Source organism: Temnothorax longispinosus, chromosome 12 (genome assembly GCF_030848805.1).
Source record: "Temnothorax longispinosus isolate EJ_2023e chromosome 12, Tlon_JGU_v1, whole genome shotgun sequence".
Classification (NCBI taxonomy): Eukaryota; Metazoa; Arthropoda; class Insecta; order Hymenoptera; family Formicidae; genus Temnothorax; species Temnothorax longispinosus.
In genome coordinates, this window is record NC_092369.1 from 10,607,694 (window position 1) to 10,630,093 (window position 22,400).

At 41.7% G+C, this 22,400-nt stretch overlaps 1 protein-coding gene across 2 annotated transcripts in view; it reads right to left on the reverse strand.

Annotated features, from left to right (window-relative positions):
* Positions 1-22,400, reverse strand: part of LOC139822997 (zinc finger protein rotund) — a 162,806-nt gene that overhangs the window by 91,839 nt on the left and 48,567 nt on the right. Inside the window, exons 1-2 of one of the 2 annotated variants that reach the window (XM_071795258.1) lie at positions 19,478-19,941; positions 15,607-15,858 (exon numbers count right to left, since the gene is read on the reverse strand). In XM_071795258.1, coding sequence (XP_071651359.1) covers positions 15,607-15,858; positions 19,478-19,813 — 588 coding nt within the window. In that variant the 5' untranslated portion in view covers positions 19,814-19,941. Of the gene's footprint in view, positions 1-15,606; positions 15,859-19,477; positions 19,942-22,400 lie in introns of those variants that run through there. The other variant, XM_071795259.1, reaches the window with a different exon arrangement.

The window sequence follows — 22,400 nt, forward strand, 5'->3', positions numbered from 1 at the left end:
ATTCGTTATTCGTAAAATATACGCTTAATCGAATTTTATTATAGAGAGACGTCGATAACTGAATAAGAACGTATATTTATCGCCGAGAGAGAACCTCATCGACGAAAATATGTCCCGCGGAATTTGTTGCGCTAACCAAAATACCCCAGTTTCGATTGCGATAGCGATAAAAAATGCATTCGTGAGAGAATTCCAGGATAGAATGAAATTCCACTTCTCGGCGAAATATAGTCGATCGCTTTTCGACCGATCGTTCTTGACTGCGGCCACGGGGGTCTGATAGCATCTTGAATGAAAATACGTTGAGAAACGAGTCGCGTAGGTGAAGACGCGTCGAAATGAAATTCCTTGAAGGGTCGATCTCTCTTTCTCTCTCACTCACTCTCTCTCTCTTCCTTTCTTTACAGCCACCCCTATTCACGGTAACCCTTTGCCCCAGTTTCCTCATCTATTCACGCGGATTAAAGTCGCGAAAGGGGATGAGAGACGGTAATGGATGAAATGCAGCAATACGAGAGACACAAGAAAACAAAATTTGGTTTCTTATTTTTTTTCAGGATATATTGCAAAAATCAATTTTGATATATACACGTCTCAATATTTGTAAATACTATTAAGTAGATATATATTTCTGACTATTCAGTAGTACGCGCAGACAATTCACTATATTTTGTGTAATTTACTATTTATTGTATTCTAGATTAATAGCAATGGAGAACATGTAAAACCATATCTCAAATTATTTTCGAGATGTTTAGTTACAATTAGAATGCATTTTTGGTTTGAAGACGAATTCAATGGAAATTCTCTTCTCGATAAAGATACATCACCGTCGAAACGAAGTGTCTGGGGATGAAACAGTCAATCGGCATTACGACCCTCTTCTATTGGCACAGTAGGGCAAGGCAACCCTTCGTTTCTCGAAATCAATGGTGCGTAAGTTACGAAATCCTTGCGGTTTCATTGAGAAGCATTCTCAATGGAACGAGAATCGTTTGCAAGATTAAATCGATATCAAATTTTTGTTACGGAAGATTAGTTAAAAAAAAAGTAAATACATTAAATTAAGTAGTTTTAAATAAATGTGATATTTTTATATTGGCTTTAGACATTCAACCGTTATTTATTATTATAATTAAAATTTATAATTTTCAATAATATAATTTTTAATAATAATCTTAATAAAATAGATTATAATAAACGCGTATAATATTCATAAATAATTATTACATAATCAAAAGTGAGCTACGCTTGCAATTCGTAAAGTGACGAATTTATGTCGGAATTTTGGTCTCTCAAACAATCAATCAATGAGATATTGTCAGATGTTGCGAATGGTTTCTTTAGACTCGGGAGATTGAAAGAAAAGGGACCGCGAGCAACCCTATAAGGTTAGAAGTCTCTTTTACGAGAACCGGAGAACAACCCTTTGGCCTACTTCTCAAGGTCCATGGTACATGAGTTAAGGGACCGGCTGGTGTCTCTCGAGCTCTACGGGGCGAGAGCGACAAGGATCGACGAGAGAGCGACTGGGAAGGCGGCGAAGGAGGCAAAGGAGGCGAAAGCGGAGCGGGACGGGCCGGTCGGGGGTGAGTAGGTCAAACTTTACGGTCCTGGCGTCTAGACGTCGTTGCGCCCCGTGCGCGGCAGTAAAATCGTTTTAAGGGGCTGTTTTACCAGCGCACTCAGCGCGCGACCTGCTCGTTGGGGGGGGAGGAATAGCGGAGACGCTAAACCACCCCCTCGTCTGTCCCTCTCCCCTGGACCCCTCTCGCCTCGCGAGTTGCCTTTATCCGTCTACGCGTCTCTCCGCTTCTCGTATCCCTTCTTCCCGTCCCTGCCCGCCCGCTCGCCCGCGCTCGTCGGTGCATTCCCTGCAACCAGACGGGGGGAGAGGATGTGCAGCCAGCGGAGGGTAACGGAGAGGAAGTAAAATTGCGCGAGGGATCGTCTATGGAAATCTCGCTCTCGCATAGGGGCGGACGGGATGGAAAAAGTTGATTCTCAAATTTCTTGGCGTAATGTCGCGCTACGTAGCAACGCATACGTGACCGCATCGCGACCACATGCCGCCAAAAATCATGCACTGATACTTCGACAATGAAATGCTATATAAAATATAATTATCGTGCAAAAGATCTACTGGCAGTACCTATAAACGACTTGGCTATTTGGACATATTTTTAGGAGAGGACATCAGTAATAAAAAAAATATATTTAGCTCATATATCAATAATAATAAAATGCAACTGATATACGTATGTGCGAATATATTTAAAAAATTTGTAATCTTTTCAACCAATTGTGCACTTATATAAAATATATCTATAATCTTTTCTTTCAATCACTTCGGATATTTTGAAATTTACTGTAAATTTGAATCAGAAATATATGGATCGTATATTAGTATATTTAACAAAGATTCAATTTATGCGTTCAAAAAATAAAAATGTACACGATATTCTTTGCGATAGGAAAATCCGACCAACATAACGATCGTACGAAGCAACTAACTCCTTTTTAAGTGACTAACTCGGATGACTGTGTCTGTTGTCAAAAATGTACGGTATGCTTTGCTTGGCGGTCCTAAGACGCGCGAGGATGTCTCGAGAGGATCCTTCCTGTCCAGGAGGAAGCACTTGGCACTAGGCGACGCGGCGCTGCGCCTTGTTCACGAGACGAAGAGTAAGCGCGCGTAACAAAAACGACCTCGAACGAACGAGGGAGAAGAAGAAAAAGAAAGAGAAGGAAGACGAAGAAGACGAGGAAAAGGAGGAAGACTAGGAAGAGGAGGAAGAGAAACAGCATCGGAGCACAAACGGGCGTTTGTTTCGTGAATTTCTCACGGAGAGGAGCGGCGGCGTGGGCCGGCCGAACCGAGATACCCTTGAACAGACCCTCCAGGAGAACGGTGGCGGCTGGCGGAGCCCGTCGCGAACGAGATCGAAGACTTCTAATGGCCGCGATGACGTCCACACGTTACTCTACTCTATTCTCGACGACTACGGCACAAGTGGCTACTCGATTCCGGCGTCGAGGGTGTCCTCGAAACGCTAAATATTTCTCGTACCGATTGCGAGACTTCGAAATGACGCGTTTAACGCGAGCCGCGTTCGACGAACGTGTCTATAAGCGCGTGTCGCTTTTCCTGATACGTAAGAGCGCGTGTTTTGTGTACAAGTGCGAAATATACGATTTACAAGAGAAAAGCTAGAATGAAGAACGCTTTTCGCTTTTCTTACGCTTCAAGATTTCTAGCCTCAATGTGAAACCCCTTGAATTTTTCGTGCATCAAGAACACAGTGATGCGGGAATATATCTCCTTTCTAGGGATAGAATTCATTTAACGATCCCTACGTAGCTACGGTCTTTTTCGTATCGCTATATACAAATTCCATCCGCATCCGCCGTACACCGCGAGCAACGAACGAGCCCCGTTATTATATTTACAATTTTTTATTCATTCTCCCTTCGCGAGCACGCCGCCGTTACGAGAATTAATTGTAGGCCGAACGAGACGCGCGCGCTCATCAAAGTATACATACGCGCACCGCCGCCGACCTAACGAGAAATTATTTTCAGCATCGCGAAATTCAATAGGGGAATATGCTTCATTTCATTTATCAATGCGAAGATACCATAAGATCAAAAACTCTCCGAGAGTAATTCCGATACTTGTGTATAGTGGAGATTTTTCGCTCGTCGGGCCACGAACGATGCGCAATTATTTTATATATATTTTATAGCTACGCTACACGTAACGCCGCGCCGCGCCGCGCCGCCACCGCTGTATCTATTAATTGTTTCGATCTATTCTTCTTCTACAAATTCTACATGCCGTTTCTTCGCTTGGATAACGGGAGTCGGAATAAACGCGAGACCGTCGCTTCCGTAACTGAGACTCGAATCACCTATAATGACGGTACGGTAGCCAGACCGAATCCCGAGCTGCAAAAGACCGTACGTCGATTGATTCGCGCTTTTTTTATTTTTATTTTCGCGCGACGGCAGAAGACGGCCGATCTTATTCGCCGATCTTCGCGCTGCAGGCAGGTGTCGGCTCCGCGGAGACGAGGAGAATGTGCAGGCACCTGCTGCCACAAAGCGCGGCGTAAAATGATACGCGCGAACTCGCAGACGGGCTGTCGGATTTAGCAGATTCGCTCGGCGCTGATAATCGAACGGTTCGATCGTCGAAACGAGACGCGAGTGCTTTAATACGCTGCTGATTTATGCTAAGGCAACACCACCAGTAGTCCGTATAACCGCGTCGGTTTAATCCTCGATTCATGCAAAATCTCATTAGTTTTTGATACGATAACGTGATCATCGAGTGGCCTGTCCTCGGTGCTCGAAGCCTGAATTAACTCTGAAACGTTATCGAGGACGTTGATGCAGTTTTAATCGCCATTCAACGCGCCAAAGCTTCGTTTTCGGAATTATTTTAATGTGATTTATATAAAGGAATTGATGCGTCCTACTTTATCTATTTCTGCAAATCTTTATTTAAGTCTATAATAAAATATCGCGATACTAAATAACAAGATAAGAAAATGACAATATAGCAATATATGTATAAATCTTTAATTCTTTAGTACTATTGTAGACTATATTTCAATATTAGATAATCTGAATTAATAAATAATAACAATCTGATTTTTAATTTTCAATAAATGATCTTAATTTTTTAAGAAAACTTCATACATATTATAAACTTGTCAAATAATTCATTAAATCGAGTATAACATTGTAACATAAAATAATTTTTATGCTAAATTATTACTGGATTCTCGATTTAACAAATTACTTTGCAAATTTACGATATAATTGTATCTTATTAACGTCTCTTCAGAATATATTTACAATACAGTGTCATCTTATCGAACGTCATCTTATAGCATTTGCATGAACGTTTATATTTTATAATATACATTACGATAGCGTCAACACGGCCATCAAATGGTTCATCGATCTTGTAGGCATGGAAAAAGATGGCTTCGCAAATCGTCACCCGATTTTCACGGCAGAAAAACGGTCCTCGCCTCGTTACTCGCGCTGATTGATCGATGATCATTGAATCTGTATTAGAAACATCCGAGACGTCAGACGAAAGGATTATCTCGAAAGTCAGGTAGCCGGGATATTTCTTATTCGTGTCATCGGCCCAACTTAAAAACTTTTCATCCGTGTCATCGGGACAACTTTCGTATTACGAATTGAATTATAGAAGTTTGCTACACAAAAGGGTATGTAGCATATATATATATATATATATATATATATATATATATATATATATATATACATACACACTGTTAAATTCATAAGGTTAAATTAAACTCAATTTTGAGTAATTTTTAACTATTCCATAGGTCGCCACTGCTCCTACTCAATATGTAGTTAATTTAACTAAAACAATGTTAATTTGACTAAACCAATGAAGTTAAAATAATCCTATTTTGTTTCAAACTAATAAATTTTGACGCACATCGTAGTTAAAAATAACAAAATAAATCTAACTCATGGTATTGGTTTAAATTTCATCCTCTAACCTTTAACAGTATATATATAATATTAGGAATTTCTCTCTCCGGCGTGAAATACTTCTATAATCGACTGTATTAGTTCGACGCCATCATATATTAACACCGTATTCATCGAAAGATAGCGATCAATCACAAGTTTCCGAAATGTTACCCTCCCATTCCTCCCTATCGCTCTTCGGAACTATCGAGAGATCTATTTTCCTGTTTTTTCATTGTTCGAGAGCCACGGAAATGACCGTAATAGTTCGCGCAGTGCCATAAACTTTTAACGGAAGATAAGAGGAGCGCAGTCCTGTTTGTTATTATTCGGAGGAGACGTTTTTACGACTTACGCGAATGTCTTTCTGTAAATATTAGGAGGAAGCGTTTCGCTATTGTACGTTTCTTCAAAGTGCAGCCCCGGGTTCTGTGATGTGCGGCGCTTCCTTTTTCTCACTTTTCTTCCTGACCCCCCTCCCGCCCCCTTTCCCTCCCTCCACTCCGGTGCCGCTACCCCTTCGGTGGAGCGCCCCCTGGTCGCCTCCCCCCCTGCCCGCCTGCCCTTTCCCCATTCTGCCGCTGCTCCTTTTTCCGGGTCGAATATCGATCCTGATATTTCTCCTTGGTTTTTTTCTTCCTTCGTACGCTCGTCATTTCCAGGCGTTCGTTCTTCCCTTTTCACCATGTAGCCAGAAGAAGTTATATTCCACGATCTTTGGAATAAAATATTATCTTTTGTTCGAGTTGGCTCGCTCTCTCGCGCAATTTTTTTCCACCTTTACAATATTAATACGGCAAATGTTAAATAGAGCTTAAAAAATCGTTCATTAATAAACTAACGATCTATTAACTTTTATTTCACTCTTACATCATTTTATTCCCATAACATTTCCAATGTTTCTACTTTAAACATATAAATAAAATATTATTTCACTATTTCCGCGTTGTGATCATCGTTATTGTGGTTTCATAACGTACACGCCGTATTATAAGAGATTTATCAATGTTACAATATTATTTTTCTTCTTATATTGTTGCTCCGTTCCTTGGCAAACTAAAAATTGCTCCTTTTAGCCTAATTTTATTCATATCCTCTGATATCCTCTAATACAGACTGATGCAACGTTTTAAAAAATTTCATTTTTTAATGAATCTTTTTCAGACGCGGATTAAAAACACGAGATAGTGCGGTCGATTTTCATAGTCGTGCTCTAAAATGCATATAAATACATATTGTGGAAGATCTGAAATACGCGCGACGATTCTCCACGTGTAACTCGACGCGACGCGAAGAAAGATATTTAAGATCTCTTGCGACGCGAAAATTATACGGATCAAATGATTCGCGTATACGGTGACGGCGTTAGCCGATATAGCGTAATAATTTTGCAGCGATATTGCATATTCGATCTTACGCGGAATCGACTAATGCTTAATATTGATATAATCCGCGAAAATAATGGATTCATCCGTCTAGACGAACGGCGAATATCTCCATAATATTTTCCAGGCAAGTATTGAAAATCTCATTTTATCGTCAGCATACTGTCGTTCCTCAAAGCCCCCGGCTCGCCTTCCTCGATTTTCTTCCTTTTTCCACCTTCGTTCTTTCCCGCCCTTCTTTTTTCCGCAGTTCAATATCGATCCCGGACTGTTTTTCCTTTTTTTTCTATTTCTACGAGTGCCGCCCTTTTTCCCACCCTTTCCCGCTTTCATCGGACGAAGAACGAACCCGCGACTTCCTCCGCTCTCTCTGTGTGTGCGGTCGGTACTTTATAAAAATATTCTCGATTGCTCTGCAGTATCGGGAGGAATCGCTCGCCGCGCTCGCCGGTCCTCCGCAGGATAAAATGACGTTATTGAAGGCGATGATCTTAGGGCTAAGAGCCCGCACTTGAAGCTTGTATTCTCGAGGACAACACTCGACGGCAGAAATCCCGGATGCACAACTGAGAACCATTGCCTTTAATTCTGCCATGCCTCCGAGAGCTTTGACGCCAATAGAAACTTTGAAGAATAAACAGCTTCCGTGGGGAGACGCAACTTTACACGTCATAATGCGTATACATAACTTGATACAGAAATAATTTTCTCTCTGTCGCGCACGCTCCCCCCCTCCTCCTGTTTCTTGTTCTCTCTCTCTCTCTCTCTCTCTCTTCCCCTCTCTTTCTCTCTCTACATTTTACATATAATATATTTAGTTAATCTTATAAATATATATTTCGTTCTTTTTTACGCTAATCATCAATCAAAGATGCAAAAATAAAATCTGGTGACCCTAGTTGACCTGTTTACTACAGGAGCAAGCCAAATCGCATTGATTCTGTTAAATGCAGATTGAGGATAAATTTGATGAAATATTTATTTTAATCTTTTTTTAACGGCACTATCTATACGAATCGGTATTTTCGTATTCATTTAAAAGACTAATAATGTTTCGTATGCACTTGCAATTAGATACGAAATTGACTTGATTGCAACGTTCAATGAAAGACTGTTGATTTTATAGCTTGAATAGATAAAGAATGACAGTGATCAATATTTTACAAGATAACTCTTTCAACTAGATGTAATATTCATCTCATAAAAAATACTGCGATTTTTCATTCTCTCGTCTCTTTTTCCCACGGCTTAGATCTTTCGTCGGTGCAACAACTTCTTTTAAAATCCGTCAAATATAAAAAAAAAGATGGCGATAACATAGATGGCTGCAGCTCCTGAAGCTCGATATTTCTTCAAAATTTTTTCTTTCTTTGTGCTCTCTATCTTTCTTTCCTTTCTGTTACTCCGTTCTGCCGGGTCAAATATCGATTCCGATATTTCCACTCGATCTTTTATCCTCCACTTCCAAATCTCTGGACGACGACTTTTGCAACATTCTCCGCGCTCCTTTCTCTTCGCTAACCCTTTCGGAACGAACGTGGTGTATAAACTACGTGAAACCATGCGGTTTTATATCCGTCCTTAAAGGATTAACAGACAATCCATAAAGAATAAGAAGTGTAAAAACTCGAGTAACGTTTGATCCGCGAAGCGAACGTAGGCGCGATATTCGCAAAACTCATCCTTTGTGATCGAACTTTCTCAACACATCCGACACCTGATCGAAACTTTTTCCGAATCTCTCGCGGTAGCTGAAAGATTTCTTTTTTCTCGCAAAATTTAATCGCGATAAGAAGAAAGTGCTTGAAAGTTTAATTGAACAACTTCGAATTGCTTGCTTTTGATTATAATTTCTCTCAATATACATATATTCGCTCAAGCAATGGTAATTAATTAGCGTAAACATTTTCTCGGCATTTATTCGATCAAGCTTTTATCAAATTAAACAATGCTTTTATTTCAGATTTATACATAATCTTCCATAACTGTGAATATGTAATACGTATATGGAATGTGCTATAAGATCATCGCGTTATCTTTCAATAACAAATTTGTATTTTGTATGGTGCAAATCAAATCGATTTTTCATTAGCAAACATTTGACAACTCACTTAAATATTATATATTTAACGTTTGAAATTATGACGTTCGTGTCTCTTTCTTTTCTCTCTGACATATTAAACTTCAAAAATGCAAGTAGATAATAACATCATCTTTCTTGATTAATATCAGATTAAACTTTTATCTTAAACTTTTAACTTGAACTTTTTAACACATATTTAATTCAGAGTTTAATTGCCGAGATTATATTGATGATTAAGCCAACCCGACAGGACATTAAATATTTTCTAAGAAAAGTTTGCCTTAATTCTATATCAAAAGTTATAAATCCAATTTTTAAAAATTGGAAAAAATTCAACCTGGAGTTCGACTTGACAATTGAAAATTGTCGCGTGAACGATTTCCCGGGATGTAAATTTTTTTTCAACCATCACGATCGATATCACGTAAAACGCGACGTAAAACGCGATGGTGTCTGCTAGTCGTCATTAAAAAACACGTGGCCCTTCGAAAACACTGGCCCCTCTGTTTCTTCGCGGCGCCCTTTGCTCCGCGCGTTACTTTTGAAGAGACGACGATGCGCGACGTATTAATTGCCTCCTTTTAGTATCCCATGCTATCCATGTACGTATGGGCCATTCATCTCAGACGCGCAATACGGGATAAACCGATTTCTTAATCGCGCAAGGCGGATAATTCGTCACTTGTTGGCAACGTCAATCGTAGGCGACTATTAATAGCACATGAAATCCGCGAAAAAAACTAACTCAATAATTCTTCCTGCGAATAGATCGCGGTTAGCTTACCGAGTAAATAAATTCAATCCTGGAGATAATAAATATTTGACGAGTAAGTTAATTTTCATTGAAAACTAAAAATGTTACGTACAAAAATATATATTAGACTTTATATTATATATATATATATATATATATATATATATATTTAAAGTTGAATTATAAAATTGAATTATTTAATTGAATATATCATCTCATACGAAACGAGTGAGAGACACTTCTGTTTATATTACTATATAAATAAGTTTCAATACTTTCTAAATTTTCTTTAGTCTGGAAAATAACTATATTAAATTATTAACTCTTCTTTCATACATATATATATGTATAGAATAATTTTAAAAAATATGTGGGTGAGTTTTTACTAAAAGCTAAGTGTAAAAACTAAAGGAAATGAAGAAAATAAAAAATTTACTAGACGAGAGAGATTTAAACAGAGGCAACGCTTCAATTATTTCGTATGTGATCTATTCGATTAATTAAATTCGATTTTATAGTTCAACTTCAATGCAATTTTTAAGTTACTTTTAATCTGTAAAACAAAAATACGCGAACATGTTAAAATAAACGACGGCTATCTGCCGAACGCTTCGGCCCGGTGTGGTTCGTTTCGTGCCCGAAAGATGCAAGGAAAATCTCGAAAATCCTCACCTGTCGCTGCGGCGCGGATCAACGAGGTACGAAAGCGGATAATTATGATCGATGACGAGGACGAGGATCTCCCTTAAGCGCGGCTCCCAGGGCCACGGTCACGTACGCGACTTACGACGGTGCTCTCTCAGTACGTACGTCCGCTTCTCGTACCTGATGATCTCTCCCCCCCCCTCTCCCATCAAGAACGTCCCGCGCGCGGTTCCCATATCACCGATGCAGAAATTCAAATTCGCTGTCATTAATAAAAATTAAAGAGACATCAAGAGCTGGTCTACTAGACCGGGTCACCCGAACACGTCTCCTCGACCGTCTCCCGTACGTGTCGGTGCGTGTATATGTGCGTTTTTCGGGGTGCAGCCGCGCGTTGTTGTAGGGATCGACGGGGCCCACGGGCCGGCCACTTTTATCTTACCTGCCACGGCACAATAGCGTGAGACTATAGGCCCTTTGTTACACGGCATTCACGATGATCTGCATACGCGCCTCTACGGTACACAGCCTAGGGCGGCCACCCCGTGCTCCGCGTCGAAAAACTATATGTGGTTTTTTCATCCGGATCGGTTCCGGCAGAGCGCGGGCACCCGACGCCGATGCTCGCGTCTTCTTCGCCGGAAGCTGCACCCGACGCTGTTTTTTCTCCTGCCCTGATAGAACGGGTGCTAATTTTTTTTTTCCTTAACCCTTTAACGGTGCACCCTCGCGGAAAACGGTACATTCTCGCGATGGATTCATAGTCACGTCTCTCGGGGCACGGTCCTCTAAAAAAAAAAGTCGCCGCCGCGACTTTCGTGCTGCCGGTCGTTTACTGTTAGTTCAAGACGTAATCGTAACGTGTTGATGGAAATATCTCAACGAAAAGTTAATAAACGTTTTTACTTCTCGCCACTTTCTGATTATATACATTAACTCTTTCAGAAATATATGATCATAATATACTTCTACAATGATTGTTATAGACAACAATAATTATATTAATTATTTGTTGCAACGTACAAGAGATTTATGAATTTATATATACATATATGAAATATTAAAAAAATAAAAAAAGATGCGCACAAAGTATGTCATATACGTTAGAGTGAGATACAAATATAATTTTATAATAAAACAGTCATACGGACAATGCAAACTCATTGCGGGCTCCGACATAAAGCGCGATGAAGGGCTAAGAATCGCAGAAAACTGTTTCCACGTGGATGAGCAAGGATATAAACGGCGAACGGGAACGAGAAGAGGATCGGTACGCCGAAAACTACGGGAAAAGGACGGCCATAATTCTATCCTGGGCCCAAATGTTGTGACACCGCCGCCAAAAAGGACTCGGCGTTAGGCTGATACGTGACTACCGCTATCTTCGTTTCTATTATATAACCGAATGCAATATCCTCCGTGTCGTAAAGGGGTGGTTTTCAAGGAACTAGCGTTTGCCATCGATGACGCGGCAAATGCAAACTTAACTGACGGTAAGAAGTTTTCTGTGAGAACACGAAAAACTTTTGTGACACATGACACACTTGTTTTTAGACATGTACCATTCAGAACCGTTATGTGTGTAACATATTGTTTTTCGATCATTTTCACATAATAAGAAAATTACGCCTACAAGTAATAAAATAAAATTAAAAACGCATAACTTTAATCATGAACTAAATACAAGTTTTTTTTTAGTTAATAAATAAAATGTTGATAATAATATTAGATTACGATAATTCTCGATTATAAAAATAATAATCCTATTTAACAAAAAGACGATCAGAAAAAATTGCACAAGAATTATTTGAAAAAATATCTTCTTCTCTACACGCATAAAATCTATTGTACGCATATTCCACGTGAAAGGGTTGTTAAAATACAGATATAAAAAATTGCAACGGAATATCGTTATACGATGACGCGATATAAATTGCCTCATAGTGAAACTTTTACCGTTTTATTGCGTTCATTCAATGCGAGGTGAACGTTAGTCCCGTCGCGTTCTTTTTTTTTCTCGTCGCGGCACGTTGCCCCAGAAATTCATTAGCCAATCGGCGACACGGCTTCGTCATCCGGAGGCATTCTGCGCGCACGGAGATAGAAAAAAAAATCTTATTTCGACACCGGCCCCTTAACGAACGGTGGTCCCGGTATATCGAGACAATAAACCGTGCCTTACTTCTCCCCGCTCTTTTTTTTGTCTCTCGCCGAACGGAGACAAAAATCCCGTTGCGCGCACGATTTGCATGCCGGCTGTCGTTGCCGCGCCGAAGGTGCACATGCAGAAAAAGCTGATCGAAGAAGTAAAAAAAATGCCGGCAGGGGTTGCGGGAACCATTATTTTAATTTTCGTACTGCTACCGTGTCGAGGGGACGAAAATGACGAGAGAGAGAGCAAGAGAGAAGGAGCGAGGGAGACGGAGAAAGAGGACGACCGGGGGACTTTCGTCGGGCGGGGTGAGAGGGGGGCAAAGGTGAAGGATAGTTACGAAGGAGGGAAAAGAAAGGGATGGATGAGTCCTTCTTTGCATAATCTTCGTCAGGGGTGGTGTTCCGCGCGCGAGGCCGAGGACTCTCTCGCGCAAAGAACGATTCCAGTTGCTGTTCTCCGAAGGCGGGCGAGAGGGGCACCGTGAGCGCGCGGCCAAAGGTGTTTTGCATTTCGCCGAATAAAACGATGCGGGACCCGCCGGATGAGACGACGCGCCCCTTCTTCGCCGTGAAGAAATTACCCTAAAGAACGCCTCTAAGCGTTTTAAGGGATTATGGTCGGGCAGGCGTAAAAAAGCCCGGAAAAAGGGTTGACCACCCGCTGGGCAAAACCGACGACAGATTACAACCTCCGAAAACGTGTTACCGATTTCGCACATGACAAGCAGGCATCGCGCTAACATATATTGCGCTAGCGTTTTTCTTCTCACTCTTTTCCAACCTCGGCCGACGGTTGTCGGTGGCGTGGACACTTCTTCAAAGAGCTACGATCTTTTTGCAATGATTCCAATAATATTAGCTCATTTCTATTATGAATATTGAGAATTCTCGACATTTTCATTAGAATCTAACGGTTAGACTACGACCGATCCATCCGTTGATGGTCACGAGTCGTTCACCGAGATAACGCGATCATCCCCTCGTGGAACGCCAAAGGGTTGCGGCTCTTCCTCGCCCGTATGCATCGTATATGCAGATTGGCCGATTGTCTTGTACGCTCATTCTTTTTCTTCTCTCCCAAACTATCGCCCCCTCCCCTTTCGAGAACTTTCACGAGAACGGCGTTCCGTGAGAATGCCAGAGACATTAGCATGCCGCGGATTATTTAAATCGTCCCCCCGTTGTCGTAGTTCCTTGTTTTTTCCCGGGGCCTCCGCGATAGGCCCACGGCGTGGGTCTCTCGGTGGGCACCCATAACCATAGACAAAAACCGGGTGGGCTCTCTCAATGGAAGGAGAGACAGAGAGAGAAGGAGGGACAAAGAAAGAGAGAGGATAAACGAGGCCTCGGGATAACTCTTCCGCGTGCTGCAGGTTCTACGACCGATAAAGAGCGTCCTCGAGATGTCTGCCGCTTCTATTCACATTCAAATCCGGTCCTTTTCGCACCGTACGAAGATAGAAGGCGCACCCTAATTTCTTGTCTTAGAAAAACAAACGAGTCCTCTGTGATCGAGGCTTCTCTATGATCTCGCTTCGGTAATGGGAGCGCAATTATAATAATGCTGCGAATGCAGACTGTGCATAGAGTGACATAATTGCAGACGACGATCTCACCGAATGATCAAAGCGCGGGAAAAATGGGGTACAACATTTTAGAGATTATGTGTAAGCTTGAAAGATATTAAAATTTAAAAATCTCTTTTTCTTTTTTACTATTTAAAAATCATACTCTGATATTACGACTCGTTAATCCTCCCTCATAAATCGCGCCACAAATGAACTGCCACCTGATTAACGCAAGAAAAACGCCGCGTAACCACCACTATCGATTCAAATGAGCAACTACTTTTTTCCGTTATTCTCTCGTTCTCCTCTCTCTCATTCATTCCCTTTCGCGCGAATGCGCATACACGGTTTTTTTCCCTCTTCCCCGAAAGTCTTTTTTCGCGCTTCCGTCTATTTGTTTTCTTTCCTTTCTCTCTCTCTCTCTTTTTTTTATCTCGAGATGGAACCCGACGAAAGAACACCGCTATGTAAAGCGATCTTCAACCCTTTTTGGCGCCCTTTTTCGCCGTCGTTTTTCGAGTCGTTTGTATCCCATCCTGCACTTCTCACCCCCGTCGTTTCCATTTCGATTTTACTACTTCATCCCTTCCCGACTCTTTCACACTCATTGTCTCTTCCTCTCTTGACGGTCTCCTCTAATCCAGTCTCGTCTAAATTATGCAGGATTCTCGTCGCAGGAGATAGCACGCGGAAGGGTGAGGGAAAAAAAACAAAATCAAAACAGGGGTAGCGTATTCTATTCCGCTGACACCGCGCATTTAAAAAAAGAAAAAAAAACGAAATGTCGTACGGGGAATTTTTTTCTACTATTTCCGAAGCTTTGGTGCCGTTGGACCGCTGCGCATTTAACGGTGTCTTTCTTCCAACCATATTTAATTCAAGCAACGTTCCTTCTACTCTTCCTTATTTCCTTTTAGGTCTCAGTAACCGTCTCTTTCTATTGAATTTTTTTTCCTGTCGATCTTTTTTGTCACGACTGCAGCTTTCGTCGAATCCGCGAGAAATACAGAGGTTACAGAAAAATAAATTCAAAACTTTGTAGTACTTGTCAGATGTTAATACGATTTTTTAAGAGAAAGTCAAAGTGGAAAAAAGTGGAAAAATTTTTCTCCCTTTTCCTCATTATAGCTCTATCCCTGTTCTTAGTCAATTATATTTATAATTATATTTTTAAATGCGATCTTTTTGCGGTACATTTTCTAACATAAAAAAAATTTGCTATATATTTAAAATTGATCGACATTGTTCGCAATAAATAAAAATGTTTGCTTTTATATTTTACTGAAACTACTATTTTTGTAAGAATTATACTGAGATTGTTCTATTCGATTATCAGCCGAGCAACGTCATCATAAATGGAAATGCCTCTTATCATTGATAATAATTTAAAAAATATCTAATATTAAATGGAATATAAGTTTGAAATCGTTAGTGGCATTCCGACGTGGGTTTCCAGCATGAGAAATCTAGTGGGTGCAACAAGAGCGTACTCACGTCACTGGAAAGGCCATTGTTCCACGGGTAAGGCGGTTGAGGTGGGGATTGTTGTTGATGGTGAACACTGACGCCAGTGGCTGAGTGCGGATTGTGAATGTGCTCCGCCATAACACTGACCCAATGGGCCAGTCCACCGCCACCGGTGGTCGCAGGACCCGTACCACCTGTTCCGGTCCCACCCGTTCCTCCGCCACCTCCACCGCCGCCGCCGCCTTCTTCGCCACCCTCCGACCATGCAAATGAGTTTTTCTGTAAAAAAAAAATAAAAACAGAAACATTAATTGGTGAAAAATCTACATGAATTCGACATTATTCGAATAGCGCGATTAATTTTGGTTCTCTTGTTCTTTTGTAACAATAATATTTATCAAAAGATCAAGTCTATTTCTCACAAAATGTGAGCCAGTAAACTGAACGTATGTAAAACGTTTCAATTTTTTTATTTTGACGTTTTTCTACGTCTCGAATTATTTATATCAATAAATGATTTATTTCTGTGCTACACACATGAATATTCGAAATTGTAAAAATAATTAACTTTGAAAGGAAATTTTGCGTGTCACATTTCCAGAAATGTGAAACTGCTCCAAAGTATAATTAATTAGGCAAGTCGGCTGCTTCGATTTGATAGAAGATCCTAGACCGGAGAAATCTTCCATGCATATTATATATCCACAGTGATTATTAAACTCGTTCATTCTTGTCTGTGACCGGCGAGGCAATATTAGGTATTCATGATTGAGTGCGCGAGAAGAGTCAGCCCATTAATAAATTGATCGATGAATCGGCTAGCATTAAGTCGGAAAATATACTTGACGTCAAAATATCTAAACTCTCTCTCCCTCTTTATATGGAAACACATTTCTAACTTAAATTATAATTTCCACGATACTAAATTAAGCGCCGCAAAGTACGCGATTATAAATACAAAAATTTATGTATATTATTAAATTCAATCGTCTACTTCGTTGTAATTATAGGTCTTCATTATATACATACGTATTTTCTTCCTTCATCTATTAATTCTTTAATATCAAGCTAATATTTGTCAAGAGAATTGGAAGAAATGTTCATAATTTAGAATTTAAGCTCTTACGAACACATTAACAGGGCACACAGCGTATATAGATTATTCTACACGTGTATAACAGCCAACAGGCACACATTTGTAAATTCGAGGGTAATTATACCGATCTCTTGCGGCGCTATCGACCGCAAGAGACGTCGTAAGAAATTCATAGCCCCAGACAAAGAAGAGAAAACATACGTCAGGCGATAGCCAATCGATACGTCGTCGAATGCAGGAGCGATGAGCAGCACGGCGGTTATAAAAGTAGATGCAACTGGAATCATCTTTTGCTACTGCTCTCGCGATTTTACTCCGCGATATCGGCTCCGAATTATCCGTTTCCGTTCGAACGGAAAATTTCGTATCATCGAATAAAATATTGCGTTGAAATCCAGTAATATTCATTAGCACCCGTTTTCCCATATTAAATATGTGTAATCTCTCTTACAAGAGTACGAATGCCGTCCCGCTTGTCCTCGACGGATTAAAAGCGAGAATTTCTTTTAAAATATTTTTAAAATTCAATTACAATCGACTTTAAAGCAGCATTCGAGTTTTCGAGTAAGCAAAATACCCTCGGATATAAGCATACCTTCAGTCTTTTTTAATATTTATTACGACGTTCTACATTACATCTCCGTGTTCTGCTTAACGTTCTCCGTCTCTTTCCCACCTTTTAAATCTCCAATAAAATATACATATTCATACTTTTTAAATGACCTCGGAATAATCGGGTTTTAATCCTACCGTCTCTCTTTTCTCGCGAAGTGAAATCTCGGCTCTCCGTGGCATAGCAAACTAATCGGGGTAAATCATTAATTAAGGGGGACTTTGGGATTGAAGTCGTTAATTGTTCGCGCAGCGGGTGCATCGTGAGAAAAACGTGTTACGAATCGCAAGCGTGATTATTAGTTTCTCGAATAGCCATCCCCCCCAGAGCTTACCAGGGGTGTTATTTCTTAAGAGAGTCTCAAAGGGGGATGATGCGTTTCATTATTGTGACTAACTTAATTACACGTTTTCGGGCACGCAATACGAGGCCCGTGAAATTTTTCTCTCCAGGCCGAATATAAGCCCTCCAAATATCGTAAAATCCAGTTTGAGAGCCGGTTAATTTATGATTGGTTGACTGACAAAAAGTTTAGTGATCGATAGTATAAACGCGATAAAAACGATAATAAATGCGTTCGTTATCATTTTATCGTTGTGCCGTAAACCGAAAAAGTTTGGCTTTAGTTCACTTTTCCATACTGTTACAACAGTCAATTAAATCAACGCAATTTCTTTTCGTAATAATGAAAAGAATTTATGCATTATGAGATTAGCCATCACAATAAAAAGCTACAATCCATAATGGAAATTCGTTGTCGTAAATAAATTGATCGATTAAATAAAGAATTGATTCTCATGAAGGGTATTGCGAAACCGATAAACTCTGTACAATTGAAACGAAACAAGCACGCAGGTGCATGTTTATGGATTTAGGTCAGGAATCGCCGTAGCTTCGATTCTAAAGCGAGCCAAAACCATAATCGTGCCAAGAAAAGTTCCTCCACAGTTGCAACTCGGACAAAAGCAAAAGGAAGCAACAGGAAATAGCCGATGGCGCGCTACTATTGCAGCAAATTAATAAATTATAACATAAATTATAACAGAAAGAAGTTCAAGTATTAATCAAGATACACCTTTAAAAAAATAATTAAATTTATATCTTTAAATTAACGAAGATATAAACAACCATTTGCAAATTATGTATTAGCCCTTAAACGCGAAGAAATAATAAATAGCAATTACTGTTAATGATATTAAATGCTTAGTTAGTCGTTAAATAAAAAATTCACTTAACTAAGTCGCTTTAATCTCACATAGCCAATCTAACTTATTTCACTGGGTCGCCAAAAATTAAACGCTTCAATTAAACGTTTTTCTCTCTTGCGCACCGATCTCTTTTCCGGTCTTATCGCGTAAACAATCCGAACAAAATTAGCGATTATAAAACCATCGTAATCGGAAATCAAGGTAAACAATTCAGATGGAACACATCATCAAACCAATCGAGGCAAAACATATATCGGGGGAACTATCAAGAACACGGAGCCTTATATGAACACACGAAATCTCGACTCGGCCTCGTGTTTTATGACCTCGTTACGCGAAAACTCGCCGCCGCTAACTATGCTCTAACTTTTTAACTGACAACTTATACCGGCGACAAGCGCCAGCCACGTTAGAACGCACTTATCTCGCAAACAGTTTCGCCGACCTGTCAACCGGCCTTTAACTCTTCACTAACTATCCTCACGATCCTTAGCGACATAGCGTCTACGTCTCCTCTCACTTGATACTTGGCGCTCCTCCACTTCCGCTTATATGCTCCTAATATACCGTGAGTACTATGCCCACGTGACGTTCGTTAAACCGCGCGTTGCAGTAACCTTTCAAGGAAAGCTCCAACGCTATTTTCCGTTCTAACGAATGACATTTTATCACTCAAGCCATATTTAGAAATAAAAGCAAGCACAAATATATCAACAAAGAATTATTGAATTATATCTGAATTCATCACTTCGCTTTACCCTCCCCCACTTGATATAACGTCTTAATTTTTTACTTTTTATCAGTATACTGATAAATCTAAATATGTATAAAATGGGGAAATTAATAATTTATATAGCACAACGCCAGCTGTCGTAAAAAGAAAAAAAAACTTTATGCTGCCAATGCAGCAGTAACAGAAATTTAACAACAGACAATACAACAACAATATAAAAAGATATTTTTCAGCGAATCGAGTCTAACCTCATCGTGATCTTCCCGATGAAGCGCTAAGTTTCTCGGAAAGGCGGGTACGCTGCTGACGGTCAAGCCCTTCAAGTCCTTTAACTCCTTCAGTGCACCGAGCGCGTTTAAGTTGTCCTTCAGGGATGCTAGATTGAAGTTAATCCCCTGCTCTTTGAAATTGAGATGCCTATTGAGCACGGTTTTGCCTAGCGCGCTCGCCAGCAGGCTGCTGTACAGCTCGTTGCGTAGGATAAACTTTCTTTCAGCAGTGCTATCGTCCTTGATCGACACGTCGTTAGAGGAATCCGAGTCCACCTCGACGGAAGAGTTCGAGACGACACTCATCGTGGACATTTTAGCCGTTCTCGTTACACTGTGTTTCGACGCAGTGAAAAATATCTTTCTGGCCTCTCGAGAAATGCACGAAAAGTAGCCCGTTTTCTTTGGTCTCCTGCGAATCTCGCTTTTCGCTTCCCTTTATCTCAACGAAGGTAAGTTTCAAAATCGTAAGGACCTAGTAAAATACCTGTACATGTGTTCCTTGTATATGTATATAGGAATATATAATTAAATAGGTTCTTAAATTGTGTATATATATATATATTTATTTATTTGTTTGTTTGTTTATATATATATTCCGTAATCCTTCTATTAATTTTATTTAGTTACTTCGTACTCGATTAAGAGGATAAAAACACCGCGCGGCGCGCGCGGTCTGTGAAATTGCTTCAAGAGCCCACGTGGCACATTAATGTACGATTAAAAACTGCTTAAAGAGCTGCAAGGTCGGCTTCCGAAGTCGAGCGTGTCCATCCGCAAGTTCCATGCTGTCTTCAAAAAAAAAAAGAAGGATAGATTTCCTTCCGCGCACCGTGGCTCTGTGCGCGCGGGGCAGGATACAGGGGTAAACGTGTCTCGTCTTCGTACGCGCCTCGAGCCTCCTGCTTTTTTTTGCTTTTTTATTGCCTGTTGGCGTAATCGGACGCCATAAGACACAAGTACGTTGCTTATTTATTCCACCTTCTCCCTCTCTCGTCTTGGCAGAGAAGGCGCTCTTCGCTGTTGTACAATTAACCCCTAGCGGTTATTTATTATACTATCACTATGATTGTTAGCGGACTAGTATCGAGGACTAAAGCGCGCTCCTTATCCTCCACCTGCTCTCTCCACCCGCCTTCGATCACACTCTCGTAATCTCTCGTCGTAATCCCGGTCGTAATCAATACGGCCGAGGAGGAGGTTTTCGTTTCCTTAGTGTATCTAAATTTATATTATTAGTGCGCGCCGTGTGCTTCATGACCGGCGCGAATTCGAAGGAAAAAGGACCGCGTTGCATTTAGGAACTTTTGCGCGCGCAGCTCATTACGCATGGCCGCGAGCTTTCTAATTGGCTGGTTAATTAGCGCGGGAGGCTCCATTCTCGTCGCAGACACGAGGTTTCGACGTGCGTCATCTCGGTGTCTTCTCTCTTCCGCTCTCTCTTTTTTTTCCTTCTCTCCCTCTTTCCGGCCTCCCTTACTCCCCTCTATAAATTCTCGCTCCCTTAATTTTCTAATCTTTGGGCTAAAACACGTGAAAAATAGGAACTTTGGTTGATCGTCTGGGATCTCTCCCGTTTTCGTGACATTAACATCGATGCTGCTTCCTCTTCGTTAAGACTTGTCCCTCAATGAGAACATGCAGCACCCTCCCCGAACTCGCCTTCCTCCACCTGGTCGGATCTCTCCGTCGCCAGGAAGAAGAGGAGGAAGAGGAAGCACTGAAAGGAGCAGAAACATCTTCCTCGGTGGCGCGAAGTGGCATCGAGTAACATCCCCTTAAGCCTCCGTTATTTCCGGCGGCGTCATCCTCGTGGCGGCGTATTCGTGGAACTCGTTCAGGAGGCCGCGCGGCCCCCCTCTCTTCATCATTGGCGTGAATGACGCGACTGTGTCGTCGAGCCGAGTGTGGCCGGTGGGCGCCGACGGGCCCTCGGTGCCCTCGCTCAAGCTCGGGCCCGATTCGACGGGCCCTACGGGGCCCCTCGTGAATCGCGAACGACGTTCAACTCGCTCGCATCGCTCGCTAGCCCGGTGGTGGGGGTAAACGCTCGGTCAGTTGTGCCCGAGCCTCGGTAGAGCGCGGATAATTTTTTCCTCCACGTTGCACGTACGTGTTTTCTTGTTGCTTTGTTAGACGTATACACGACGAGTGGCCTCGCGACGGCGGCCGCGCGACGTACACTCGCCGGTATAACCGTTCGCTTCCTTCCGCTTTCGCGGAACCGCGCGCTGCCTCGAGAAGGGGGTCGGCCTCTCGAATCCCAGTTTCTTATGTGAGCGCGACCGCGCGACTGGTTGATGCAGTCCGCGGCGGAGCATAAGGAAGCGGAAGCTCGGCGCTCTCTTTCTCCGTCCTTCTCTCCCTTTCTATCCTTCCTACTCCTACCGCCGTCTCCTTCCTCCTCGGTCTCTCTTTCTTGCACTTGAAGCCAAGGAAAGGCGCGCACGCTTCGCCGTAGCCGCCGGCGTCGTCGTCGACGTCGTCGTCGTCGTCGTCATCGTCGTCGTCGTCGTCGTCGTCGTCGTCGTCGTCGTCGTAGTAGCCTCCGTCTTTTACTTCCTTTTCTTCCCTCTACCCCTCTGCCTTCACACTCCCACTTGCCCTCTCCGTCTGTCTTATCCTCTTCTGTCCTCTCGCACTCCGTCGGTCTCGCGGACGCGCGGCGCCGCGGCGCGGTAAGAAGTGGTAGATGAACGTAAGAAGGAGAAAGAAACAGAAGGAATAAGAAAAAGAAAGAAAGTACGCGAGACAGAGAGAATCTCCAAGGTGGAGGCGGAGAGCGGAGTCGCGGAGAGGAGGGAGCACGGGGGTAGGAGTGAGAAGGGGGTAGGGAGACGTAGCCCGCGAAGAAACAGATAAATATAGATATTTTTCCTTCGGCCGGCCACCTGAGAAGGGG